Consider the following 27,606-nt stretch of genomic DNA (forward strand, 5'->3'; position numbering starts at 1 on the left):
TTTAAGAATCATTTATTGTTGGTGAAAGTGTAGCCTGGCTTATATCAAAGAGACTAGAAAAGGACAATAAAAAGATGTGTGTGATAGCTCACAGCTGCAGAACAGAGATTACCACACCCACACCCACACCCACATACACACACACAGTGAGTATATGCTTCACTGCACAGTGGCATACACGCATGACCACACATATGCTCACACACCAGCATGTACATATTAAAGCGCATGCACATACTCTACACACACACACACACACACACACACACACACACACACCCTTGTTGTATATGCACAAACAGGTGTGGGCCTATGATGATACTCAAATTGAATTTATATGTTCAATCAAAGAAAGCATCACCACAGACAGTTCTGTTACAAAGTGTTTACTAAAGAAGAATACATTACTGTCAATAAGATGTTTACATTATAAAAACTTTTTTTCCATTGTTAGATAAATATTTCAAATTTTAGTTGACTAAAGAAAACACTGTACACAGTTTTAAGACTATAATTCACTTATGCTGAAATATTAACACTAATAGCCGTCACAAATTCTGAACCTTAAAGCTCACTTTCTAATACTTTCGGTATATTTACACTGGGGAAAAATGGCTTCAGTACATACTGCTATAGAAGATCAACTCCAATGCCAGCATCTTAAAACAATTGTTTTTGCATGTTTCTTGCAAAATGTGTATTTAAATAAATGGAAAATGTCATTTTAAATGGCAAAAATGCAATTTACAATACAAGATTACATATCTAAAATTAATAATTACAATTATTATTAATCATTATTGAATTCATTATTAAGTTCTTCATTTGCTTTTCATTGTTTTGAATTTTGTGCCTCAGGTCTCTTCAGGTGAAAGGTTTGAAAGTGAAAATGAAAATGAAAATGAATGTTGTGCATAGTTTGAAATTCCTATCAATTTTCATACTAAGAGTAGACATGCCTGTTGAAATATTTCTCACTTTCTCTCTCATTTCTCACTTTCTCACTCTCAGCCCTTGACTGTCATTTTGGAGGGGGAAATGGTGATATTTTGTATTGCGAGTAAACAGCTAAAGTTCAGCCGGCCAGTCCTGTGAGTAACAACCACGAAAGGTTAGGCCTGTGCTGATGTTGTTCCACATACTTATGATTTGATATCACAACAAATGTCACATTATACAATATGCGAGCCAAAGCACCCTCCCTCACCCCAACACACACACACACACTCACACAGCCAGATGGGACCAATGGCCATCATGACTCCCCCCTGCAACTGAGATGAGTACACTGGATGTACTAATATTAAAGAACCAAGGCCATTTCAACAAATAAACTGAAAAACTACCAGCATGCAAAATAATAACTTGAGGCACATCTGGAAATGTAATTACACATTCACATTAGCAACTTTCAATGGCACCCCCTACATTTGAAACATGGAACAGCTTGATCGGACAAGTGATTGCCACCAAAGATCTTCTGAGAACACTTTGGTTTTGGTGCGGTCGCAACCATGCCTGTTGGGGTGGAAACGTGATTTTAGAATCAGCCACGGAGGCCCTCCTTTCCAGGGCTCCGCTGTACGATGTTCTGTTGGAGGAGCCGGTTGGGAGTCTGCGACTTCCACGGTTACTCATGATGACGAGCCCACTTTGAATAAACGTCAGGTGTGACATACTTGCAGGTGGTTTACACATTGTGGGCGTGGTCCTGACCCAATAACCTGATGCCTCCTTCATTTATGCCCCTCATCCAGGAGCGGCTGGCCTGTGTCTATACTGGCTGTGCGATGCGGAGAGGACGGTTCCTTTTGTGTCTTCTTTGTCTAGTGCAGTGTAAGAGTGTGTGTGTGTGTGTGTGTGTGTGTGTGTGTGTGTGTGCATGTAAAACAGAGTAAGAGTGAGGGGGCTGTTGGGTTGGGGCATGGGGTGGAGCTTTAGGCATTGGTGAACTTCCTAAGCATGATGACAATCAGCGCAAGGAGCACAGAGGCACCCAGGAACACGGCGATCACGATAGCAGTGATGGCACCTGGACCCAGCGCTCCTGCACAGAAGAGAGTAAACAGCAACAATAAAAATAGGCCACTCAAATAGAATAATGATAATGCGTTTCATGTTTCTAGCACGTTTAATGGATCTCAAAGTGATTGGAACTCAGATCTCCCAGAAAGACAAGTAAAAAAGTGTCTCAAAAATCTCAGAAAGCCTCCCACAGCTAAGACGGCTAAGAGAAGCTAAGAGAAGGAGCTGTCACAAAGAGGGTTATTGTTACAATACAAACCAGCGGAAGATTTGGAATAGTGGTAACATCAGATGCCAAAATATAAACAGCTCTACCTTCAGATCCTGTAGGAATGAATTGGTTACAGAGTAGATGTTGGATAAATTGAAATTAAGCGCATCCCACACAGTGTAATAGTATGTTCTGATTAAAAAGCATAAATGCAGCCATGCCCTCACCATCGTCCTCATCCATGGGCTGGAATCGGGTCGTGTCCTCGTACTCGAAGGTGAAGGCGTTGTCCGTGAGGTCATGGAAGGGATCCTTTGTGGTGATGTCATACGGCCCTCCCCCCGATGACGTGTCCTGGTTATCCTTCTGTGGGGTTGGGGCGGGATCTGCCACTGTTTCTGTGGAAACAGCATTGGCATGGCAATATACATACACTATATGGCCAAAAGTATGTGGACACCTGACCATCACACCTATATAAGCTTATTGGACATAAAACCTATATAAGCTTATTGGACATCCCAATCCAAAACCATGGGCGTTAATATGGAGAGAACATGCTTCCACTGCTCATGATTCCAGTGGCGGTGTGCTTTGTACCACTCCAGCTGTCGCTTGGCATTGTGCATAGTGATGTTGGGCTTGTGTGTAGCTGCTCGGCCATGGAAACCCATTTCATGAAGCTCCCGACATACAGTTCTTGTGCTGATGTTGCAGCCAGAGACAGTTGGTCTACCGCTTCGTGGCTGGGCTGTTGTTGCTCCTAGACACTTCCACTTGACAATAATAGCATTTATAGTTGACCGGGGCAGATCTAGTAGGGCAGAAATATCACGAACTGACTTGTGGCAAAGATGGCATCCTATGACAGTGCCATAGTCACTAAGCTCTCTAATAGGACCCATTCTACTTCCAAGGTTTGTTTATGGAGATTGCATGGCAATGTGCTTGATTTTATGCACCTGTTAATAATCAGTGTGGCTGAAACACCTGAACTAATTAGGAGGGGTGTCCACATACTTTTGCCCATATAGTGTATAAACTGAACAGGGCCTTTAGCAAGGCTCTCCTCACCATACTTACAAGCTGACTGTCAACAAGATTGTATACACCACAGAGTGCAGCATTAACTCAAACTGTGATGACACAAAAAAATTAAATGGCAGCATTGTAACTTAGTGGTAAGGAGCAGGGCTTATAACTGAAAGGTTGCTGGTTTGAGTCCCTGCTGGTGCACTGCTGTTGTACCCTTGGGCAAGGTACTTAAGCCACAATTACCTCAGTAAATATCCAGCTGTATAAATGGATAACATTTAAAAAAATATATAAATCTTTTTGCTCTGGATAAGAGCACCTGCCAGTTGCCTGCAATGTAATATATTTAATCAACCTTCAGAGGAAAAAGGAGGTAAAATGAATGAGTCTTGACTTCATGAGCAGAATTCCTGAGGGGCTGCCTCAGTGGTATGATGGCTTGGATAACGGCTTTAATAGGGTGGGTGGCGGGAAGGGGACAGACTCCGCATAGCTCCAATCAAGGCCTTTGACGATGCAGTTCAAAGCCTCCCAGTTCCCACCTCTCCCCTCTCCCCCCAACCCCCGCCTCCTGCAGCCCAGGGCCGCTGGTGAAAGGTGCCTTTGTAGAGGGAGAGCCGTTTGGCGCAGACTGCGCCTAACCTCCACAGCGCTCTCATCACCCCACAATCCAACGGCTCTCGCATCGAGGGGCTGCGAGACTTCTCACACCCACACGACACACACCGCAGCCCGGCCGCCCCTCCTCCGCTCCACCTCGCCTTCCCAGGACATATCGATTAGTCACGAATTACACCATGCCTTTGTCTCTCCTGATGAACTTAGCGAGATGACTTCAGGGAGAGCATACAGTACCAGTCAAAAGTTTGGACACACTTTACTCTCTTTATTTTTACCATTTTCCACATTTTAGAATAATAGTAAAGACATCAAAACTATGAAACAACACAAATGGAATTATGCAGTCATCAAAAAAGTGTTCAACAAACAAATCAAAACTATCTTTTATTTTAGATTCTTCAAAATAGCAAAAATATTTATTTTTAAAATAAATGTTTTTTGGAAAGAAATACATACTTAGGCATAAACCTGGCAATTTATATTTCTCTAAGAAAAAAAAAATTCAAGCATTTAAACACAAGTCTGTAGATCAAAATGTCTCTGAATGCATGTTTCCCATTATCTGAATCAGGCATGTCCAAAATTTTGACCGGTACTGTATATATTTAACCAAATAGATTCATTTCACCGAGTTATGCTGTTAACTTCATTACAAGAGACATTGTTTTATACAATACATTAATACAATAAGATACCAGAAGCTGACTTCAGCTCACATATTTGTAATGTGCCACTCATTTCAAACTACGTAAAAAACAGTATCGTCATATTTTGGTCCAATATTTAAGCCATTCCCAAATCCACATTTACGGCATTTGAAAATATTTAATAATAGCGGGGCATGTCTGTGGGCAGCCTCCTGTGGGCGACCTCCAGAGTTGACACCAGAGTGGCGGCCATTTGCTTTTTACCAGTTTTCACATCTCCCCAGAACCTCCTTAAAATAAACCCGGGCCCGATGTTTGGATTTGGTCTGAGTCACTGACCAGTGGAGTATTTTTAATAATGACATGTTTACCCTCCGCTGTGCAGGCTTCCTGTGTTGGAGCAGGCCGCAGGTACATCGCTGCTGGCCCCCCGGCCATCAATGCGGCCTTCACTGGAGGGGCACAAAAGGGTGCTTGTGCCAGAGGGGGGCGGCGTGCCCCAGCGAGCTTGCTTATGAAACATCTATGGAAACACTGTTACCGTGGCAGGTTTGCTCGAAAAACTGTTTTTGTTTGTGTTGCTAACGCGCTTTTTTTTCCTGCTTTGGCGGCCTATTTGCGAGTAGCGGCCTCCCGGTCCAAGCGCACCCTACCCCCAGTTTCATCCTCTTCCCCGCCTTTCATCTTCTGACGTAGGTCTGATCTGAGGTCAGCACACATTTCGCACTCAGCCATATTTTTCTTGACTTGCTCCTCTATTTGATTTTTTTTTTCATTTTCAAACACCCGTAAATGAGCCTGCCTGTTCCATTGCACCATAACCGAAGGCCTTGTTTACTGACATCTTCACAGTTCTGTAACGGCCACGTATGAAATCCCCAAATTTACCTAGCACACAATATTCACATGATATTGCAACAATCTTGTGTTAGCTCGAACATATCCTTTACAGCAGGTAATGGTCTGATTTTGTAAGCACCTGCACTTCAATGTACAGAATTATTAGTTTGGTCAAATGTTCTGTTCCTAACGAGAGAACCTGAATAATAATAATACTAATAATAATATTACTACTACTACTACTAATAATAATGATGATAATAATAATGATGATGATGATGATGATGATAATAATAATAATAATAATAATAATGACTATCCTATCCCATTTGGTGTCCTGACAGCTAAAGGACAGGCCACCCGGGAGAAACCTGGAGGACAGATGTGGGGACAGCCAGAATAATCACAAGCAGAAACACGGCAGGCTGACCGGGACAAAAACATGCTAACTGCTTCCAGACTGCTGCCCATCCAATGCACCTTTCTTACTGCCAATGTGAAAGGCCCAGGGCGGTTTAGATGGGTGGAAGCGTGGATGGATGTTTGAATGCTGTTGGTGCCTCGCTGGACGGAGACTTCACACACTGCTGAGAGATGACTAAGCGCCGGAAGGGTCAGGAGCAAAACGTCACATGCCGCTCCGCCGCCACGGTGACACCCACGACAAGGTGCCCTGCGTCCTCACCTCACCCCGAACTGGGCAGACCGCTCCGTCCCAGAGGCAGAGACAGGGGAGGGGTGGTTACGGCTCAGCTCTGGGACAGTTTTATTTATTTATTTACTTTTAAATCCTGGCGTAGCATGAAGACATAACCCCAAACTTGTTTGTGAAGCTTCGCAAGGAATTATCCCAGGCCTGAGCACACTGCACAGAAGCTGCCACTCCCTGGCACCTTGGCACTCTCCACCCCCTCGTAAAACTGGGGAGGTTTATAGCAAGGAGAGAGAGAGAGCGATGTATCCCTCCCCAGCGGTGTCATGAGAGGGAAGAGATCATACTCCTGTCATGTTTTTTGTAAGCGTCCCTTGTGGGAGCAAACGAATGCAATGTACCCATTTATCGAAAATGGGCCAGTGGGTCAGAGAAAAAAAAGATAAAGATACAGTACGGGGTCAGTTGCGTACTCACGACCCATGTACCTCCTTGGCAAAGCACACAAATCAAACAAAACACACTCCATAGAGGACTGTAGTAACAAAATGGACCTGCACCTATGGCAGCAACAATCTGCCTCTGTCTGGCTTCACATTATAGAAGAAACACAGTTATTTTATTTTATTTTAGCTAGTTTTTTCGTCAAAACTACCTAAAATAAAGTAAAAAAACTGAACACAAATTATATAAAGTCTGCAATTCAGAAAGTGGATTTTGGCACTGTGCTTTAGAAAAATTGACTGAACAGTTTTCAGCGTTTGTCCAGCTTTTACGGTTGGCCTCTGGCTCCAGCAGTTAGACACAGATTGGCCACTGTAAATATTTGAACAGCTTTACTCTCAAGCAAGAGCTTTTTCCACTAGCATGCTTTACTACAAAAGGGTAAAGGAAACAAATAATTTTGAATAAATAATTTTGAAACTCATGATTAACATGATGATCAATTAAGAAGATTGTTCACTTCCTCTGCTCAGCATTGCATTATTTACTCATTGAGTGAGTTACTGAGAAGTGTGACAACAGACTATAAATGGCACACAACATTATGATACATTTCTCAGACAGTTCTTTGACATAACAGCAATGATGAAAGCATTTTATGTGTTAAACAGGAAGGCCCTGCAAACTTTGTGGAAGTCAGTTGTTTTCTCTAACTCAGAGCAAGAGGTGCTCTATGTTCAACATGATATTTCAGATTAAATTTGCCAAGAGAAGAAAAACACAGATCAGTTCACAAACATAATGTCACCAGTTAGCCGGTTAAGTGCAAAAATTCTTGACCCAGTTGTATGAAATCCAGAGACTTGGCCTTAACACTTAAAACCTGCATGCCCACACATTTACACAATATGATACTTAAGGAGCTTTTGAGTAAAGCTGCAGCCTCCACCAAAATAATGTAAATGTGTCAGAGTAGTCGTCAAGAGAACACAAACCTTGAGCATTACTTGAAATTCTGATAAAACACATGCAGGAGGTAACTACCCAACTGCAACCCAACTGTTCATGATTCAGTTAAAGGAAACAAAATTCAACAATACAACAATACAACCTAACCTGACCAACCTGCGTATGGCGCTTCTCCCACCTACCAGAAGGATAGCTCTGAAATGTTTAAATCATCTGTATTTTCCCAAGCAGCAAATGGCCATTCTAAGAAAACTCTATTGACAGAAAGGTAACTGCTGTCGTTAGGCAGCACAGAACACATCCACTGACCTCCCACCATTGTCAAACACCCTGATTCAGATCCCTAGACTGGAGCGCATCAATTTGGGGTCCCCCTCTGATCCTTACCTGACTGGGTGGGGGACAGACACATTCCCAGGAGTGTGAGGAGGCAGAGAGCGAGAAAGCTACCGGGAGCCATGGTTCCTGTGTTGAGTCTGCAGGGAATCTCCGCTGCTGCCAGCTCATGGGTCTGCGAAGACTGTCCTGAGGAAAGGAGATGGCTGGGAGGAGGGAGAGAGAGGGCAGGAGAGAGAGGGTGGGAGAGAGAGAAAGAGTGGGAGGGAAAGGAAGGGAAGTCAGAATGACGGATGGCAAAAAGAGTGAAGAGGGAGAGAGCTGAGGGAGAGGGTAAGGAGGAGGAGCAGGGGTACTGACCATACAGTGCTGATGTTGTCTGTGCCGCCAATGACTGGCCACCCACTTCAAATCTGGGGACAAACACTGGGGAGCGGCTGTTTTTGGGCCTCCTTCCCTCTGGACCTCTCTACTGTTCCCCAGCCTCGGGGGCCCTGGTCACTGAAATGGGCCAGGTCTCCATGCCCTCCTGGATCCAGGACCTCATATCTGTTCTCACATGGCATTAGCAGTAGTAAGTTTTTTTGTGTTAAATAATATCACTGTTCTAATGTGGATAAATATGCCATACCAAATGTCAGCAGAAAGTGTAGTTTGGTCAGCACCACAAAAAGTGTAAATTCATTTATGATTCATACTATAAACCAGGATGTCTGGCAAACTACGTCGTTTAACTAACAAGCATGCAAGATTTAATTGATAAGAGTGTACTATGGTCAGCACATGTGGGCACGACCTAACCATATTGTGTGCTGCACAAAATATCTGATCGACATCACCAAACTGTATTATGTTGAGTTAATTGGAATTATGCTCTTGGTTCTCATTTTCTTCATGTTTCGTGTTTTTTTTCCCTCAGCAATTAACACAACACTATGCTGAGTAATAAACCTAGCAACCAACTGGAGAAGACCATGCTCAAAATGAACCACAGTTGTACAAGCGGATAACATCAACTACAACTTAACATATTATACACATGCTTGACAGAACTATTTTCACCTCCTTGGTTTTTAACTTTTATTTTGTGTTCTCAGTCGGAGTGTCAAAACCCTCTCGTAGCAGAACTGTAAGACTGACCTGGACTTTATTCTCTTAGTCTTCATACCTTCCTCCGTGATGGCGTGCTAGGATTTTGATCTCTTCCTCTAAAATTTACAACTACACGGCCGGAAGCTTTGAGGAGTCCCCTCTGTTCTCACAGAAGAGCCCCTATTTTTCTAGCTTGCTTGCTTTGATGTAATGCGCATCTCCATTCGATGTAATGCGCATCTCCATTCTTGCTGACTGCGGTTGTGCTCTGCCTGAGTACCTCAGTTGCTCACCGTGATTCTAAATTTCGCTATACAGGATATGTAGGGCAATTCACAAAGCTTAATGGCACAGTAAATATTTGATCAAGATAAAACAGCGAAGGTATTGTAGAAGATGCCTTGTCTGATCTAACCACTACTGGCCAGGTTTCTGCTTGTATGCGAATCCTCTTCCAGAGGCCTATATGTGAATAAAATGGTGTAAATAATTAACATATGAACATTCCCTGTCAACCTCCTCAATGACAAGCCCCCTACTGTCATATCAGTTGTGTGACGCTACAGCTACAAACCATGCTGTGGGTACTACAAGTAGCAGCTGCTATGCAGGAGCAGTTGATTCAAGGTGAATTTTTCAGAGGTGCTCAGACCCCTTGGGAGCTCCACAGAACCCACACACTCTGTCTCTTTCAGCCTTGGAAAGCCTGGATGTTTCCCTGGACTGATTAGTTAAGTCCCTCTTGTCAGATTCCTGTGGAAAAGAACCCATGTCAGGAGCTTGGTACCTCATGGTAATGAGGCAAAGCTAGACATCTGGGACAGGGAGGTCATTTCTCACACAAACCTCTCATCCCCTCCTCCAGTGTCTCCCATCCTGGAGTTTAACCACAGCCCCCCCGAGGCCCCACCCAGAAACGCTGCTGGTGCAGGCAAAAGCAGTTGTGTTGCAGCTGTACCCCCGTTCACACAATGGCAAAAATAACATGTCTCTGACATAATGTAGCAGTGCCAGCTTCCAAGCCCATGACTTCGGGCAGCCTGAGTTTTCCCCGTTGAAATGTTCGGGCCCCCAGCAGAGGGAGTCCTTGAGAGAAAAATTAGTGTGGTAGTCCATGGGCGTGCGGACCCCAAAAAAGTATGCCAAATTGCCTAAACCAGTGTTTCCCAAACCTCTCCTGGTGGACCCCTTGTCCTGCATGTTTTAGATCTCTCCCTGCTCCAACACAGCTGATTTAAATGGTCACTTTGTTATTAAGCAGCTTCAGGAGTTCGTAACGAGTTGATCATTTGAATCAGCTGTGTTGGAGCAGGGAGACCTAAAACATGCAGGACAAGGGGTCCTCCAGGAGAGGTTTGGGAAACGCTGGCCTAAACAATCAGACCGTCTGAGAGCTGAGCGGTAACTTCTGGAAGCCCGTGTCCGTGTCTTCAGGTCTGCTCACACGGACACGCTCAAAATCAGCCCCTCCTTGATCAGTCCAAAACACCAGCACATCCCTGCTGGCCTGCAGACTCTGCAGCTGTAATTCCCTTCTCTCCAGCATTACCACTGGTGCCAGTGTAGCCGTTCTCCTTGGGTTCTCAGCACCTTGGGCATTGTGTACAGACTTCAGTTCAGGTCCAAATGCTCCCCCTCACCACTCTGACTCCAGTGACACAGCATTTATTCTAACATACGTAACCACAGTTCACACTAAGCTATCATCCGTGAAACATGCGCAGGACCTTGGTTGGTATTGAACAAAGGTGTGGAGACCACATAGTACGGTGTAGTTGCTGTGTAGTGGTTCACTTGTCAGAAAACTCCTCTCCAACTGGATGTTGCGTTCAAGACCCTGTCTCATCGTGTGTTGACTACTGTTCATAGAGCCAAGGTTATCCATGAGACTAGTTTTGTTAAGCAGCTTGGCAAGGTTAAAAGAGCATGTATAGATCAAACCTTGCGCTGACGAAGCAGACATCATGTGGACAAAATATTATTTAAAAAACAGACAGACGAACTTGAAGGAGTAAGAATAATACACATTGACCTGAGCTGAGTTGACAAAAACACCACTCCTTCCTGGAAATGCACAAGTTTTATACTGCCAGTCGCCTTGAGACTTTCTGGCACTTTTCCTGAGATCTCCTGCGATTCACAGATCAGGGCTCAGTGCTCCTGACACATTACTACTGGCATCTCTAATGTATCCTCACAGTGGGCCTTTGTGAAACTGCAGACGGCCATCATTAACTCTCCAAGACAGCAGCAAAGAGAGCCTGTGCAACAGTTTAGGCATCACTCCTAAAAACCCCAACAGAATTATGTGTGTGTGCATGCTTGTATGTGATCACTGAGTGCAGCCAAAGGGAATATAAAGGATTCGTTAAAAATGAAACAACTTTACTAAACCTTGCGCACTTGCAACTTAAGAATTGTGATGTAAAAAAAAGGAGGAGGAGTGAATTTAAATTCCACTGTGTCTTCCGCTGTTCACCGCTGTCTGGACGCACACCCAGCTTTGGATGGAAACTGTTCCGTAAGCACCTCTGAGAATTTCCATATTCTACGCACACAACTCCCACTTAGGTAGACAGCTGACCAAAGGCTGAAACCCTTGAAACAACACAGTAAAAAAGTTATACTTTAAACATTTCCAATCATTTTATTTTCCTATATAAAACTTTAGAGTAAACAGTGGCTTGATTGAAAAAAGTTCAGCATTAATATATCCTACCATAATGCCTGTCCCAACGGCTCAGGGGAAAACGCTTTGCGGATGTCTGTGTGCGTGGGTACCTGCGATTCCAGTTCTCTCTCGCACAGGGTGCATACGGCTTGTGGAAAACCCACATACCCCAAAAATGACATTTCATTCCATTTCGGAAAATAAATATTCAGCTCAGAAAAAAAACAGATAACTGATACAATTGCACACACCCATGCATAAAATGGGAGAATATATGTATTCTTTCTTATACAAAGGCAGAAAACTGCTGTAAACCCAAGAGAGGTTCCCTTCCCTGAAATAACAAAAATGTATGACTCAGTCACCTCATTTCCATATTTTATAATGCAGCTGCAGAATTTAAAGTTTATTCTTTAAACAGGCTAATATTTTACAAGAAAATGGATAAGTACTGGTACTGCTGTAAATGTCCTTAAAACAGGACATCTTTGATCAGAGATGCAGAACATCATCTCCCACAGACACCTGGCAGCAAACGGGATGAGGAAAACAAAAGGGGGAAGATCGAAAATGTTTCAATAAATATACCAAAAGGGCTTCCTCTTTTCCTATGTCTCCTCCGCGCAAAAGAGTATAACCCACACCACTTCATCTCACTCAAGTCCATCAATGAAAGGGGAAGGGGGAGGGGTTTGGCTGTGTCAGCCCACAAACCCGCCCCTGTAACTGTTTGGAATTAACTAAAAAAAAAAAAAAAAAAAAGAATAAAAAAAAAAAAAAAAAAGGTGACGGGATAAAATGGCAGCTATTCGGAGCGGAAACAGACAGCGGGGACGGCTCCAGTCCTGCACTGCCGCCTCAGAAGTCCTCCACGGTCTCGATCTCTCCCATGTTCAGCCTTTCCGACGAGGCGTTGACTGAAAAACCTGCGGGCCACAAGCAGCGTTAGTGACGCGCAGAGCCTTTCAGGGGTCAAAGTGCAGCAGGGCCCGGCAGGGTTGCCAGACACAGCCTTTTCAGCCAGATAGAGGAAAGGATATCCTCACTTACAGAACGGAAATTTTGTCTGCGTTGTGGTGTGCAGTCAACTTTTTAGTTCTGTTTTGATCCGGTGTTTGGGTCTAGCACTGTTTGTATTTTCTCTCTTTTCTGCAGCGTGCAGGGTGGGGACTGTGAGAACGTTCGGTTTTTCTGGATGATTTCCAGTGACATTTTTACACTGAATGTGTGAAATGGTCTGGCAACCCCGGTGCTCATCCCTCACACGCGTGCCCCTCCCTCCTCTCATTGCTCACCTAGCAGGCTGGGGTCTGCCCGTACCATCTTCTGCTTCTTCTTCTTCTTCCCCGACGTCACCGTCTCGAAGCGGCCCTGCTGCAGGCTATTGTGGTTCGACTGGAAGATGGTCTGATTTCCCTGCTGGCTGCCCCCCCACGTGGAGTCCTGGAACACAGCGCACCGGTCAGGTCGCAAAGAGTGCCACAAACTCAGGCCTAAGTGTTAAACATGCAGTTTCTGTAAACTACCGCAAAGGGCCCAGGAGAGTGAGATTCGCTAAAATCTTCCTAGGGGCTGCACCATCATTATAATCATCCTCACAGTTTTTGCCACCAGTCATTTGTAATACCTGGTCTGGGGCGTTTCGGTTTGGTACTCATGACACACATAAGCCAGGTGCATAACCTCTTTGAACCCCCCCTCACCTGCTGCTGCTGTTTCTGCTGCGCTCCCTGGCGCGACAGCTGCGGTTGCGACTGCGGTTTCTGGTGGTTGGCGTTCTGTTTGGCACGGCGCTCTAGGAAGTGCTTGGCGAATTCCTTGGCTTCTGGCGTGTCCCCGAGATAGGCTCTGACGTAGTCGTGCACCTCGTAGGGAGAGTCCACCTCCTTCAGGAAGGACGCAAACGTCGGAACTGGAGCGGCAGGGAGGAGGAGACAAAGTGTTTCAGGAGGAGCTGTGACAGGAGTTGGCTGCCTAGAACCCTGGTCAGGTGGACGGAAAAACGTTCAAACGCAGATACTGCGGCCAACAACCCCAGCACACCCTGAGGTTTGGGTGTGAGAATGGTTTGTGTGTGTGTGTGTGTGTGTGTGTGTGTGTATGGGGTACATGAGTGCACAGCCACACGTGCTCATAGTGAGGACACAAATGGTGTATGGCTGTACATGTGAATACTGGAAATGCAAGTAATTTTGTGTGCAGGTGTGCATGTGTGAGTGTGTGTGTGTAAGCGTTTGTGTGTAACATGGTGTGTGCAGCAGGGAGGCTCTCACCGTCCAGGTTGTTGGCAGTGTTGAGCGTGTGCAGGGTCTGCTCGCACCACTGTGTGAAGCCGTCCTGGCTCTTATTCGCCCCCTGGAACAGCTTCAGCAGCTTCTCCTCCTCCTCCACCTTCTTGTTGGCCCGCCCGCTCGACGAGTGACTGCGCACACAGGCGGACACACGAGCGCTGAAGTGTACAATCCGCTCCATTGAAAATAACGAAGCAGCTACTTAACCAGCATAACACATTTCATTCAATTTGCTGACTCACGCACCGCAGTGTAAATACAGCCAATACTACAGAGTGATGCAACTGTGTGAAAACAAAACAGAAAGCAAAACAAAAAAGGTAAAATTCGACACCTATGCACTTTAACCTGTGACAGGGTGTGAAAGGTTGTGCGTGCGTGTGTGTGTGTGTGTGTGTGTGTGTGTGTGTGCGCGTGGATGCTTTGGGTACCTAAGGTTGGCGTTGCTCTTGTTGTTCTTTGCGTTGCTCTTTCGGGAGGGGGGCGGGGCGGCCTCTTTCACGGCCTCGTCCCAGAAGCCCATGTTGGCGTTGCTGGCGTCGCCAGAGCTGCCCCATATACTGCCCGTGTCTCCGCCCCACTGTGGGCTACTGTTACTGACCGACCCCCATACGGAGTGACTAATGTTGCTCTGTGGGACAGGGAAACAAGGAGAAGGGGGAAGGTTACCACTGCAACAACACAAAGACACCCCCAGCTGAAGAGGACCCCCCACAACAGCCCACTCAAACCAAGTGATATTTATAGGAGGTGATTTCCATTTTTCCCCCACAAAGAATGAAACAAACATGGTTCATGTGTTAATCAGATCAGAGTGCTCAGAAATATAGGTTGCATGTACAGTGTTGTTATGTCTCTCTCTAGATAACACCCAAAGCTGCCCCAAGCGTATTCTTTAAGGTGGATTATGGAGACTTTCTGCTCAGACGTGAAACTACAGAGCCCTTTGTGGGGAGGTAACGGTAACGGACTCACAGTTCGGTTCTGCGGCCGGTTCTGCTGGGTCCCGCTGGACTGCTGCTGCTCCTTCCTCTGCTTCATCTGCTGCGCCTCCTCCCTCTGGATCTCCAGCAGGGACTTGGGCGTTCCGGGCGGCTGCCGGGCCACGCTGCCCCAGCCCGGGAGCCGAGCCTGTTGCTGCTGCTGCTGCTGCAGCACCTGCTGCTGCTGCTGCTGCTGGTGCAGGACCTTCATCAGCTCCTGCTGCTGCTGCCGCCTCTGCGGGGGAGGGGGCAGGCCTGGTCAGACACTCACCCACAGAGAGGTCTACGTGCAGCAGCTAGGCTGGGTACCACAACCCCAGGTGCACGATGGCAAACAGAAACGCACCAAACATATGCACACACGTGCAGGCGCATGCACATGCACACAAAATGTCCCACATTTAAGACAGAGCGACAAAGAGAAGCAAAAACGCTAGGGGGTAAGCCACACGCAAGACACCCCAAAAATGAAAAAAAAAAACCCCAAAGAAAATTCCCAAATAAAGTGACAGGAAAGAGCAGAAGTGAAAACGCAGTAACAGAGGGGTGTGTGTGACCCCAGCGCTCCCACCTCCTCGTGAGCCTGCTGCTCCCTCTCCTCCTCCAGCTTCTGGATCTCGGCCAGGGAGAGCGTGTTCTGCGTCTGGCACAGCGCGGCCGACTGCTGGCCCCACTTGGAGGACGACGGGAGCTGCGAGAAGGCAGAGACCAGGCGCTGCGGTTAGCGCTACGCGCCATTAGTCCGGCTGAGCAGCGCTCAGGAGAAATTCACTAAGGACAGCAATGCAGCATCGTGGTAAGGGGCAGATTCTGGAACCAAAAGGTTGCTGGTTCGACTCCCCGCTAGGACACTCCTGTTGTATCCTTGGGCAAGGTGCTTGACCCAGAATTTCCCCACTATATATCTAGCTGTATAAATAAATACCATGTAAAAATGCTAACCTATGTAAGTGGTTCTGGATAAGAGAGCTAAATGACAATGTCATGTAAGCTGACAATCATTGCCTAAACAAGCTTAAAATGAAATGACTTTTAAAGGGGTACAACAGTGCTGTGTGACAAGAAAGTTCCGATCCATACACAGACTCAAATCTGCTTGCCCATATATACACGACCCACACACTGCCTTTATCTGGGAACTTTTCGATATTCAGGAATATCCATTAACGGAGTTTGATTTATTTTTCTTCAACTGTAAGAAAACAGCTAAAATGCTCCTAAACCCCCTGTCCACTGGCAGCAGTCCGACTGCTTAGCCTACTGCTGCCGCCTGTTCCCAGCGTCCCTACCTTCATCTGTGCCAGCTGCTGCTGCTGCTGTAACCTCCTCAGCGCCTCCTGCTGTCTCTGCCTCTGCAGCTCCTGCTCCCTCTTCTTCTGCTCCTCCTGCTGCTGGCGCGCCTCCTCCTCCAGGCGCTTCTCCTCCTCGAGCCGGCGCTGCGCCTCCATCTCCTCCTGCTTCCTGCGCTCCTCCTCCTGCATCTCCAGGGCACAGAGAAACAAAGAGAGACAGACAGACAGACGGACATCCGGATGGACACACAGAGGTACAGAGAGAGAAAGAGAGAGAGGAACAGAGAAATGTCGAATGAATCAGCACTATTCCCCAGGTGGTCTGGAAGTGTGCTGGAGAATAAAACGGCGTCTGGGTGCTGAGAAGGCCAGGCATTGTCTGCATATGTTAGAGTGAGTAAGCAGGTGTGTGGTTTATATTTGTATGTGCAAGGTGCGTGCGGTCTTGGTTTTGGTGGCCCCGGCTAGCCGCCCACCTGCTTGCGCAACAGCTCTTCCCTTTGCCTCCTCTCTTCCTCCTCCCTCCTCTTCCTCTCTTCCTGCCGGCGCGCCTCCTCTTCCTCCTCCTCCTTCTTCCTGCGCAGCGCCTCCTCCTGCTCCTTCTGACGTCTCAGCGCCTCCTCCTGTGGGCATCAAACGTTCAAAATTTTGAACATTTCTTCAGTGCCCCTGAGATGGGCGTCCCCCGCTCGTAGAATACTGGAATACTCCCAGAACAACGGAAGTACCTTCATGTTACCACTAGATGGCACACAGGCCGGTAAATAAAACCAGTGTAGGACGCGGTCTCCTACATCTTCCTCTGAGTATCTTTCTCACCTGTTGGCGCCGGGCCAGCTCCTCTTCCTCCCTGCGTTTCCGCTCTTCCTCCTGCTGTGCCAGTAAAGCTTCTTCCTGACGTTTCCTCTCCTCTTCCTCCCTTTTCGCACGCAGCTCTGCCTCTCTCCTCTCCTGCTCCAGCTGTGGGGGGGGGAACTTATGTGAACCTTTTTGAGTGTCACTCAGCTGGACTTAAGCTCATTGGCTTCATGTTATCTTGTAAAGACAAACTTAATGAACACACAATACTGTATGATTTTCAAGAATTCAAACACCTTCCAAAACAGTGCAATAAACAAAGTAGCGAATCATATGCAAGCAGCCCTTTTCAAATAAATGACAGCCATTTAGCACATTTCATTCACAAATATTATCTCCGGGACAAAGTTCTGTTCCTCAGGAGTTTGCAGATCATACTTAAACTGCAACGAAACTAGCGAGCGTGACAGCTTTTGAATCTACGGTGTACGTCGGCCTTCACTGGCCTCACCGCACATTGGTTGGAAAAGGCAGACCTACTTTTGCTGCTGCTTTGGCCTTCTCCAGCTGCTGGATTTGCTCCAGGGTGGGAGCAGGGGGCACGGGGTCGCCGGGCAGATCCCACACACTCCCCCCTTCCCAAGCTGATGAAAAACACAGCAGAATCACCAGCAATGTTTGGGCGGAACTGAATACACGTCTGCGGGATGTGGACGCCCCCCTCCCACTCTCTGCTAAAACCCAGGACCGGTTCAGGACAGTGTTTCAATACGTTTTGTGGATTTGATTTACTGTGAATCTTTATCGTTCAATCTTTATCATTCTGTGGGAGGTTTATCTCATGCCAATGTCAAACCTAGGGGCCTCCCCACTGCCTCGGAAAGTCTGGTACACTTGGTGGAATGCCAGGAATGAGTTAAAGAGGACCACAATGAACAATGCTTTTACGACTATGATTAGGCTTAAACAGTCCCCTCTTTTAGGGGGTGGGCTGACCTTCGAAATGACCAGTTTCCTGGCGTGCGTGTATGTAAATGGACAGGCTCGGTAACTCTCGCTACAGGGGGCTCACCGTTACGGGCCACGTGCTGGACGTTGGCTGTACCGGGAGCCTGTGTGGACGGGTTCTGCAGCTCCCACACAGAACCCGAGTCGGGCACAGACATGGACCGGGTCACGGGCGGCACCAGACCCGGCTCAGATGCTCTGGGGAAACGTAAGCGAGGAGGAGAAGGAAGAACAAGATGAAGAGAAGCAAGGCCGCTGCTATTCCCTGATAATGTCTTGCAAAAATAAATTCACAGCACCGGAATTTCACCTCCCTGCTGTGTTGGAGTGCGACATTATTTTATTGGAACAGGGTTTAACACCATTTGCTTGGTTAATACTCTTTTCACGGTGACCTTGATGCATTTATATTATAATTCATCCACACAGCAGGGATTTACTATTGCAGTTTGTAATGGAAAAGCACTGTGAGCACAACCAGCCATCAGAATCACTGACTTGTTTGCACAATAACATAAGGCCCACCATGGCATCCTTTATTGATTTATCACTATACTGCATCTCCTCCACTCAGCAAGCTGCTGTTCAAAATCTGAGCTAATTTGGTGGGAAATCTAATCCGATACATCTGCAGTGCACGCACACGCACCCAGGTGCCCCATACTACGTCAACACAGCGGTTTCTGTTGTAGATAAGCATGGCTTGATTGCAGGTTGATGCTATCCCGCTATGGCAGCCTGCGTGCTGTAATGAATCCATCGGTCGTAGTGAATGCGTTTCTCTGGGGTACTACCTCATCTTGAGGGCCTGGTACTGCTGCAGCAGCAGGCTGATCTGCTGCTGATGCTGCTGCTGGGGGGCCCCCAGGGCCGCCGCCTTCTGCTGCTGGGCCAGAGCCTGGGCGTACTGCTGCCTGTAGGGGGCGGTAAATCACATTACTCTTCTGTGTCTGCAAACAGCATGAATCTGAGGAGCTTGCATTATCCCACAAGGTTTTGGCCAGTGGGAGCTCTATTGTTGAATGGCCTAGTAAGATATAACTGATACCATTTTGCTTGATGGGAAAAGAGCCAACTCTCTATCTGTGACTGAAGCCATGACCCAGTGACCTATTTACTACATCAATGTGTTACTGACACAAACTTACACTTTCCCATGCGCACAGACATACACCCTAACACATACACACAGATACATTCACACAAACATGCACGCGCAAAGGGTCTGGCCCGTCGCTGCCCCCTGGTGGCAGGGTAAGGCCAATTCAGATGAGCTTAGATGGGCCTACCTAAGGATGTACTGGTACTGGAGTTGCTGTAGCTGGTAGAGGTTGAGGGCTGTGAGCTCCTGCTGTCTCTTCAGCCTCTCCTGGTCCACATCCCCCTGCAGACCATCGAGAGAGAGAGAGAGAGAGAGGGTTGGGGGGGGTTGGGGTGGTCATTCATCTGTCAGCTTTACTTACTGGTCACCGAAACCGCTCATACTAAGGTCACAGTGACTGTGAGGTGCCTCAAACTGAGAAAGAATTACCAGCAGCATGAGAGTATTAATTTTCCTGGCAGAACAGGTAGGCTTAATTTAATCTTATTCAAGTGGTGACAAGGGCCACCAACAAGGCTTACCAGCAGAGGCGGGAGGGAGGGACCAGGCGTGAAGGGGACCCGCCCCCACATCTTCATAATCTCACCCAGGGGCTGGAAGAGCTCGTCACAGCCCCTCTTCACCAGCAGGGTCATGGTGAAGTACCCCGCCTGAAACCACTCCATCATCTCCTGGTTGGAGAAGGGTCCTGGAACGAGAAGATGAGGGAACTCTGTATAAACGCTGAGAGGCAGCTCATTACTCCTGAACTCAGGCACATTATACAACCGGCTCCACTCACATTAAAGTAGGGGCAGTGACGCTGCACTGCACTCAGCTCTGCCTTGTTACTAAGGTTCCTGTGCAGCCTCATATGATGCAAATGAGCAAAGTTTCATTACTTCCAATGTTACTATTTGGGGTTTCATGTGGTTACTGATGCAATTCTCAAAGGGAGAACTGAAAGCACGCTATTGACTACAACTAGATGACATATGGTGACATCAGTCCTCACAGATCTGGTTGGACTCTTCCTCTCACCCTGTATCTCTCCCTGAGGGTCTTTGTAGAACCACTTGAGCGCGGCCTCGTGGGTCAGGGGGAGGGCCGTGGGTTTGGCCCGCTCCAAACTCTGCGCCGAGAGCCGGTCATCCTCCTGGAGGTAGGCCACCATCTTCTCTGCTTCCTGAGTATGAACACAGAGAGAGTGTGAGCTAGAGGGAGGTCAGGAGTCATTAAGCCTTCAACGCTTCAAAGAAACGTTATTACGTTATTGTCAACATGCTTATCCACAGCAACTTACATACGTGACAGTTTTTAACCATTTAAACAGCAGGATATTTACTAAGGCAATTCGAGGTCAAGTAGCTTGACCCAGGATACAAGAGCAAGAGCAATACTCTAGCAGGGAATCGAATCAGCAGCCTTTCGGTCCTGCTCCTTACTGCTGCCACACAGATGAAAGGCTTCAAAGGTTTCTTTAGCATGTTGGTGCTCTGAGATACTTGTGAATGCCACCCCCCCCCCACCTGTTCCAAGTGCTTCAGTCCCTCATAGTCATCCGTGTCGTGCGGTACAGCCTCTGGCTGGCTAATGGGAGCCGCGAGGCCGGCCGGGAATGGGAGGGGCTCGGAGACCAGCGCGGGCACGTCCGGAGGCCGCCGCAGCTGCGCCGTGAGCGAGGGGGCGGAGACTTCTGCGAGATCGTACAACAACAGGTCACCGTTTCCGGCACCGCTGGGTCCAAAAGCCCGCTATATTACGCCGGCGTGTCACGTGACTCACCCGGGAGAGTGGAGGGAACGTGGGGCAGCTGCGTGCCTTCGACTAAGCTGACGGGAATGGCGGCGGGCGGCGGGGCTTGAGCTGGCTCCGCCTGCATTTCGGGGGCGGGGGGCGTGTCCTCCCTCTCTGCCTGACGGGGGGGCGAGGGTGTGGGCCGCTGGGGCTGGGGCTCGGGCTCCGCTGGACACGGGGACGAGGACGGGGGCGGCCTGGCCTCCTCTTCCGACTTTGCGGAATCTGTCGAGTGGGAAACGTCATTAGCGCCCGTTCGGCAGGACAAACGGACGCGCGCGGCGCTCTGGTCCCCTGCGCTCACCCTCCCTCCTGTCCGCCTCTGTGCCGGCGGGGCCGTCTGCTTCTTTGGTCTCGTCTGGTTCGCCGTGCGCCTCGCCCTCCTCCACGGGCCGGAAGTCCAGCTCCGCCTCCTCCAGAATGGGCTCCTTGGGAGCTTTCTGCGGGTGGGGGAGGGAGGGGGGGGGGGGGGTGCAGGAAGACCTCCGTTACACATCAACTCGGCAGAACACAAAGCTCACAGCGGACACGCGGAATGCCTTGCAGGCCGAAATCATATTCAGGTCACAAAGTCCTTCAGTTAGAGCTCTGCAAAATGAAGGACCGCTTTGACCATTTTCTGATATCAAAGTACAAACACAACAATATTATTCCAAGCTGCAACAAACCTGCAACAACTGGATCACACTCATAATCACTCATAATGATCTTATTAAATATCTTATCAAAAGGCAGCAGAAACCCATGCTGGAAAATCTATAAAACAGGACCAGCAAATGACGCATTATAAATGCATGCGTTACATATAATGACATACAAAAAAGCAATAAAAAGTCATGTCTACTGTAAGAATAGGTCAACAATTTCATCCTTTCAGTTCATTACAGAACGCTTGGATACAGTTAGCTTGGAGCAGATCAGGGCATCTGAGGCGAAGCTCATAGCCATGCAGCTCTCAAACCTTGATCCAGGGGGAGCTCTGTGCCCCTCACCTTGAGAGAGAGGAAGGCCCCGGAGGAGTCGAAGGTTCCTGTCTCCTCCTCGGCGTCCTCCAGGCACCACTCGGGCAGGCTGTCCCGCTCGTCCTCCAGGCTGCCGCTGCCCGAGCGCGTGCGCCGGTACCCGCGCTCGTCCTCGCGGGAGTCGAACGGGAAGCGGCGCCGCTGGTCCCACCCCGCCGACCGCGGGCCGTCTGCGGGCGGGGGAAAGAGGGCGGGTCAGCTCAGGGCGACGGCCAATCAGGGTTTAGTACAGGGACCAGGGGGAGGGGATTTAGCGTCGGTTTTGGGTGGAAGTGGCGGGGGAAAGAGGGCGGGTCAGCTCAGGGCGACGTCCAATCAGGGTTTAGCATCGGGACAAGGGGGAGGGGATTTAGCGTTGGTTTCTGGGTGTGGGTACCTGGGCTGGGGGGGCACCACCGGTCGCCGTCCCGCCGCGAGCCCGCCAGCCGCCAGCCCCCCTCGTCGTCCTCGCCGTTCTGCTCCTCGCGGGACATGCGCCAGTTCTCGCTCTCTGAGCGAGTGAACTCGTGCTTCCTGCCGCCCGCCGGCCCGCCCTCGTCGTAGTTCGCCCTTACTGCAGGGGGACAGGGTGACAGAAGGGGACAGGGCTCAGGAGGCTGTGGTTCCCGTCAACAGGAGAGAACATGAGACAGAGGGACACACCAGTCAACCTCTTTCTGTCCCCCTACCAGTGGGAGGGTGGGAGTGGGGAAACCAGGCATACCTGGACTGGAATTGTGCCTGTATCATCCCACATATATTTGTCTTCCATTTACTTATATCTCTGTTCACATTTATTCTATAAAAATTTAACATCACAATAACCCACATCTGCAGAATATAACACACACAAGAAAACTTATTACATTCATCTACAAAATGTAGGAGAAATTAGTTCACTCACTGTGATTGAGCTGGAAGTGGGCCGGAGCACCATCTACTGGGTCCATGTGACACAAAGAGACCAAATAAGAATAAGAGAAACCAGCAGGTCAGTCAAAAATGCTGCACAGCAACTTCCTCACGACCTTGAGAAACTTGCAGGCCATCGGAACACACTATGAATCACACATTACATGGACTCACATTAAATCAAGAGGCGTTTCTACCACCTCTCTGCTGCAGTAAACCATTACATTCAATGTCACGCTATCTTTGATGGGTGGCGACGGTGAACTGCAGGCAAGTTAAGAAAACAACATTCTGCTGACCTGGATCTTTTCGACTTGGCTTCTCAAACCGCCTGTCTCCCCTTGATGAAAAGGAGAGAAGAGAATGTGTCAGGAGAGGACTTAACACCCGCACGTCAACCACTCAGCTTAAACTGCAACTGCAGGGCAAACAAATCAATACTGAACAAGCACTGACTGCTGAAACTAAAAATCAAGACCTATTTAGCAGTTAGCGCAATGTGGTCATTTTTTCCTATTTACCCAACTGAGACATAAGCCAGAAAACAGGCTTGGAAATCCAATTAAATCCTTCCCAAAACAGGCAGGTAATGACACTGCACTTCCCAACACCAGGGGCAGAGACTGTCCCGGTTTTAAAATGCAATCGAGTACCTTTCCTCCCAGCTCTGCGATCGATGCATCTCTCTGCCTCCGCGGCCGAAGCCTCCCTCCACATCGTCGAAGCTTCTTTGGTAAAAGCCGTCCCCTCGCCCGCGACCTGGGAGAGAGCACGCGCACGGACACGCTTAACGATGCTGCAGAGAAACCCGACTCGCCGACTCCCGCACGTTGCATTGTGCCAGAAGGCAGGCGGGATTTTTGCAAAGTCATCTTGGTCACTTTCACTTCGTTCCTTGCCAGTCACGTCACGTACTCGTGTGAGAGGTTGCCCTTTCTCAGGGACGCGTTCAAAGAAGCGAGCACCTCCTCGTCTTTGAACAGCTCATCTTTACGTATGAACACTGACACTGTGCTTCCTCATCAGCCAGATTCTTCAGTGAACTGCAAGGGAGGGAGCACCTTTCTATGGGTGTGCTCACAGTCGAGGAATTCAAAGGCTGCACATTGGCATTCAGACACAGGGCTAAAGTGTTGCATTGTGGGATACGGAGGAGCAGCAGCTGGAAGCTGGAGGAGACCTGCGACCTCTCGTTGATCATTACTGTAGAAGCTCACCTCTGCCCCGTGTAGAACTTCGACCCCTCGGCGCCCCTGCCACTGTCCCCCCTCCTCGTCCTGTTAGCCGCAGCACGGCTGCACTGTTTACAGACATGGAGAAATTTCTCTGTGGACACAAAGACACACAGGTTACCCACACACCACCCAGGCCTTAGAGCACATACACAGCACAAAGGAGAATGGAGCCCCCATTATGGCTGACTAAGAACCAGGAATATTGCACATGACAATATGTCAGGTGCACATGCTGAGATCACCTGTTCCTCTTCTGTAAACGGTACAAGCGCCAATGGTGGCAGGGGCTCCTCTTGTAAAATAGGGAGGAATTCCTTATCGTGTAGGTCTAGTGGAATCTGCCGGGGAAATGAGAAGCACGATCACATTACTGAAACATAATGAGAGATACAATTTGATCAATATTATGAAATGTAATATAATTTAAATTGAGGCGCATACTGACACCATGTACAGCCCATACACTGCAAATTCAACAAAATTTGCCATAATTTGCAAAACAGCATCCAACAGAGTTGTGTACTGCTCTATTCATTTTAATTAATGACACAAGTTTTTCATGCTTATTCAGAACACAGTAGCCTACACTATGAAGGACCATGTTGTAGCTCCCCAAGTTAACTTTTCTCAATCTAACTAGCACAAGAATCAAATGAAGACTTTTTAGAACCATGACTTAAATTGAATTCTCTGAAGGTGAAGAAACAGGTTCTGGTGACATTAAAAGTCCATTTAACACTATTACTGGTGGTGAATGCGAGAACACAATAAGATAAAACACCGGACATTAAAAGGATTGTGATGCTAAGACAGGAGATTTTAACAGGATTCAGCTGAACCTGAATGTTTTTGAAACAAATTCTCCTTAAAGCATTCTCTTTCCTTTAAGTTTCACCTCACACCATGATAACATTAACTCCATTCTCAGCAGTCTGTAATCAAGGTAGGGAAAATAGTGTTCTTTTTTTACCACCACCATATGAATACACTTTCAGTGGGCTAACATAGCTGCACCATCACGTGCCACCATACAAACAATCAAAAGAGCAAACTCCACTGTGGCAACTGGTCACAGCACTCCAGAGGCAGCCAATATGAGCGAATTTCAAATGCCACCACAGCTGGCCCCGAACAACAACATGCCATTATGGTGACAGGCTCTTACCTTATTATCTTTTATGTAAAGTGCTAACATTTCTTCCCTCCCGTAGCGGTAATCTGCGAGCTTGTACTTTGGCAATGCGGGCGAGAGAGGAGGGGAGGTTACGCTGCTGCTGCCGCCTCCACTGGACAGAGCGCGGAGCCTGGAGGAGGAGAGAGGGGAGGGATGCTGAGGACAAAGCAAAGACAAGGAGAGAGGCCGCGAAACACATCCTGCTGTTGTGTATTCAGGACTACACTCCAGCGCTCACCTCCTTCACCTAGCCCTACCTTTGTCTGCCATTTATGTCTTTATTAAATTTCATTCTGATACATTTAAACTGAAGATTGTACACATGCACTTTGCTAATAACAAAACACTAAGCAAGGGCAACTGGTGTGAACAAGAACAGTGTCTGACACCCCCTGCTCTTTTCTGCATAATGGATAGTATATCGTGCTTGCTCTTGTGTGATCTCTTTACACAAAGGACTTGAACCCACACTACCTGGACCTCTCGCCTTCCCCAGCTCAGAGACTACATGGAACAATTCACTCACCATTCTGGTCCAAAGTTCAGCGTCTGGGTTTCTGCCATTGTTCTGTGAAATTCAATCTAAGGGAAGAACAAAACCCACACTCAAATACCAACCTACTTCAGAGTACATGACATTTATTCGTCTGCCTACTAACCGACAGAAAACCTATTTGGTCGTCAGACAAAAATGCCAAACACCTTCATGCTGTTTCGGATACACCGCTGTCACGCAAAGTGCAGATAGTCCGTTATGGTTGATATACTACTTCCAGTCTCTCATAAGAGACAGGGTTTATTTGCTTAGGGTTTATGGAGGGTGGGCTTCCACTGAAGTTCCTTTTCTATGGTGTCAAGCACACAGCACCTCCTACCCTGCTATACTTTCTCGGGGCATATGGTTTCATTCCCACCATCTATTTTAGGATCTTGCCCAATTAGGAAGGGTATTCCAAGACACCTTCTGATTCACTATCGGGATTCCCTTGCTTCCAGTGCCCCCTGCTGGCTCGCTCTCATGGGGATACTGCACTAAGTTAAGACAGCGGGACGGGTGCGGTAGGTTTGTGTGCAAAGCGCCACAACCATGTAGCCAACTCACAGCTCACCGCCTTTTCAATATACGGAGGACAGAGGGGGGCATGACCAAACCAAGTACCAGGCTGTTATTACAATTCAGCATCTTTTCGCCAGGCTGACAGAGTTGTGCAAAAGTCACCAGTTAGCTCGTTGGCCGCTCAATCAAATTGTCACTGTCACTGCGTGGGCTAAGTTAGGTAACGTTAGCTAGCTCAAAAACTGGCTCACGTATTTACTGAATTAATTAGCTTTAGCCTGCATAACTAGAGAACAACACGGACAGCATCTTGGGAAATCACGTCTACTTGTAAACTTTGTTTACTCGCTAGCGTTACTTAATCAACAACGTCAGCATGCCAAGTGGGTTAGCCATAGTTCAACGACAAAAAGCACGTCACCACTGTGGTGTAATCCCGTAGTACAGCAAAATGAGGGCAAACTGAACAACAGTTTGCTGCATTTGCTTATATGGCTTGCTAGCTGCATTGCAAAAATAGCTAACCTGATCCACTTTGCTACCCAAGTTTACTAGTTAGCTGACTCGCTATTTTTTTATGACGGCACAGTTAAACGTAAATATCCCAAGCAGGACAACACAACTGTCGCAAAGTACCACGCGAACCCGCAAGGGAATACTGTAAATTCCTAAAAATGCAGCTCGTCCCCATCAAACTGTCATTGTAGCTACAATAACAATAAGGCAGCTTTAACGTTATCTACGTTAGATGAGAGAAGTACATCTAGCTAGCACTCTTGCCAGCTGCACCCATGCTATAGCCCACAATATTATGTAATGTTACAGGGCAAATATCTACAGCTACATAGGTAGCTTACGTCCTGCGAAAACTTTTTTAGTCACGACTGAATTCGGCGTCATCGAACATTTGCCATACCACACAACTGGTTTTAAACACAGGAAACTCGCCCATGCACCTTCGAAAATCCAGACACAAATTGTCGCAAAACTGGACGAAAGTGCTCTGACATAAGTTTCTAGTACCCCCCGCCCCTCCGCCCCAAACCCTCCATGCGGCCTACAAAGCCTGCCGCTGCACCGGACTTTCCTGTTGATCCACTGCGAACACAATAACTTCCAACAACGTTCCCCTACCATACTAGAGACCGAAGCTCTTCGGCCAGGCAACCATGCGGGCAATCAACACAGGAGCAAAGCGCTTCCGATCCAACATGACGGGGGTCAGTGCCACAGGGAAAACACATTTCAATAGTTTAGGTTTATTTTACAGCAATGCCAAGAATTTGCACCCCGCTGTCTTACCTCTGCTTTAACTGACAGCGCAGGGTTAGCTATTCGAGCTCTAAACCTCTCTTCGTTTTCGCAAGATGGCTGAGAACGCGTCACATGACCACATATAGCCCACTGGGGACCCGGATGGCCTGGGATTACCTA

The 27,606-nt window shown here is 47.8% G+C and overlaps 2 protein-coding genes across 3 annotated transcripts; both read right to left on the reverse strand.

Moving 5' to 3' along the window:
- Positions 1 to 1,505: 1,505 nt before the first annotated feature.
- Positions 1,506 to 7,957, reverse strand: LOC118796135 (protein SNORC-like). Its single transcript, XM_036554973.1, has 3 exons — positions 7,832 to 7,957; positions 2,464 to 2,634; positions 1,506 to 2,047 (listed from the first exon to the last, which is right to left on the reverse strand). The coding sequence occupies exons 1-3, from the start codon at positions 7,902 to 7,904 to the stop codon at positions 1,938 to 1,940; spliced, it is 354 nt and encodes a 117-aa protein (XP_036410866.1). The 5' UTR covers positions 7,905 to 7,957; the 3' UTR covers positions 1,506 to 1,937.
- Positions 7,958 to 12,290: 4,333 nt separating this feature from the next.
- On the reverse strand, positions 12,291 to 27,550 carry gigyf2 (GRB10 interacting GYF protein 2). Of its 2 annotated transcripts, none has more exons than XM_036554494.1 (29): positions 27,475 to 27,550; positions 25,642 to 25,697; positions 25,107 to 25,245; positions 24,184 to 24,279; positions 23,924 to 24,032; positions 23,360 to 23,465; positions 23,006 to 23,046; positions 22,699 to 22,734; positions 22,192 to 22,368; positions 21,786 to 21,985; positions 21,098 to 21,233; positions 20,782 to 21,018; positions 20,526 to 20,692; positions 20,038 to 20,182; positions 19,539 to 19,705; positions 19,205 to 19,299; positions 18,710 to 18,829; positions 17,980 to 18,113; positions 17,448 to 17,551; positions 16,929 to 17,069; positions 16,586 to 16,732; positions 16,107 to 16,292; positions 15,389 to 15,508; positions 14,810 to 15,052; positions 14,266 to 14,465; positions 13,817 to 13,992; positions 13,247 to 13,455; positions 12,839 to 12,986; positions 12,291 to 12,469 (listed from the first exon to the last, which is right to left on the reverse strand). In XM_036554494.1, the coding sequence occupies exons 2-29, from the start codon at positions 25,677 to 25,679 to the stop codon at positions 12,402 to 12,404; spliced, it is 3,885 nt and encodes a 1,294-aa protein (XP_036410387.1). In that variant the 5' UTR covers positions 25,680 to 25,697; positions 27,475 to 27,550; the 3' UTR covers positions 12,291 to 12,401. The 2 variants fall into 2 exon arrangements, with proteins under 2 accessions (XP_036410387.1, XP_036410388.1); XM_036554495.1 differs by lacking the exon at positions 27,475 to 27,550 and adding an exon at positions 25,818 to 26,089 and having other exon boundaries at positions 13,817 to 13,965.
- Positions 27,551 to 27,606: the final 56 nt, after the last annotated feature.

This window comes from Megalops cyprinoides, chromosome 20, assembly GCF_013368585.1.
Source record: "Megalops cyprinoides isolate fMegCyp1 chromosome 20, fMegCyp1.pri, whole genome shotgun sequence".
NCBI classification, from domain to species: Eukaryota; Metazoa; Chordata; class Actinopteri; order Elopiformes; family Megalopidae; genus Megalops; species Megalops cyprinoides.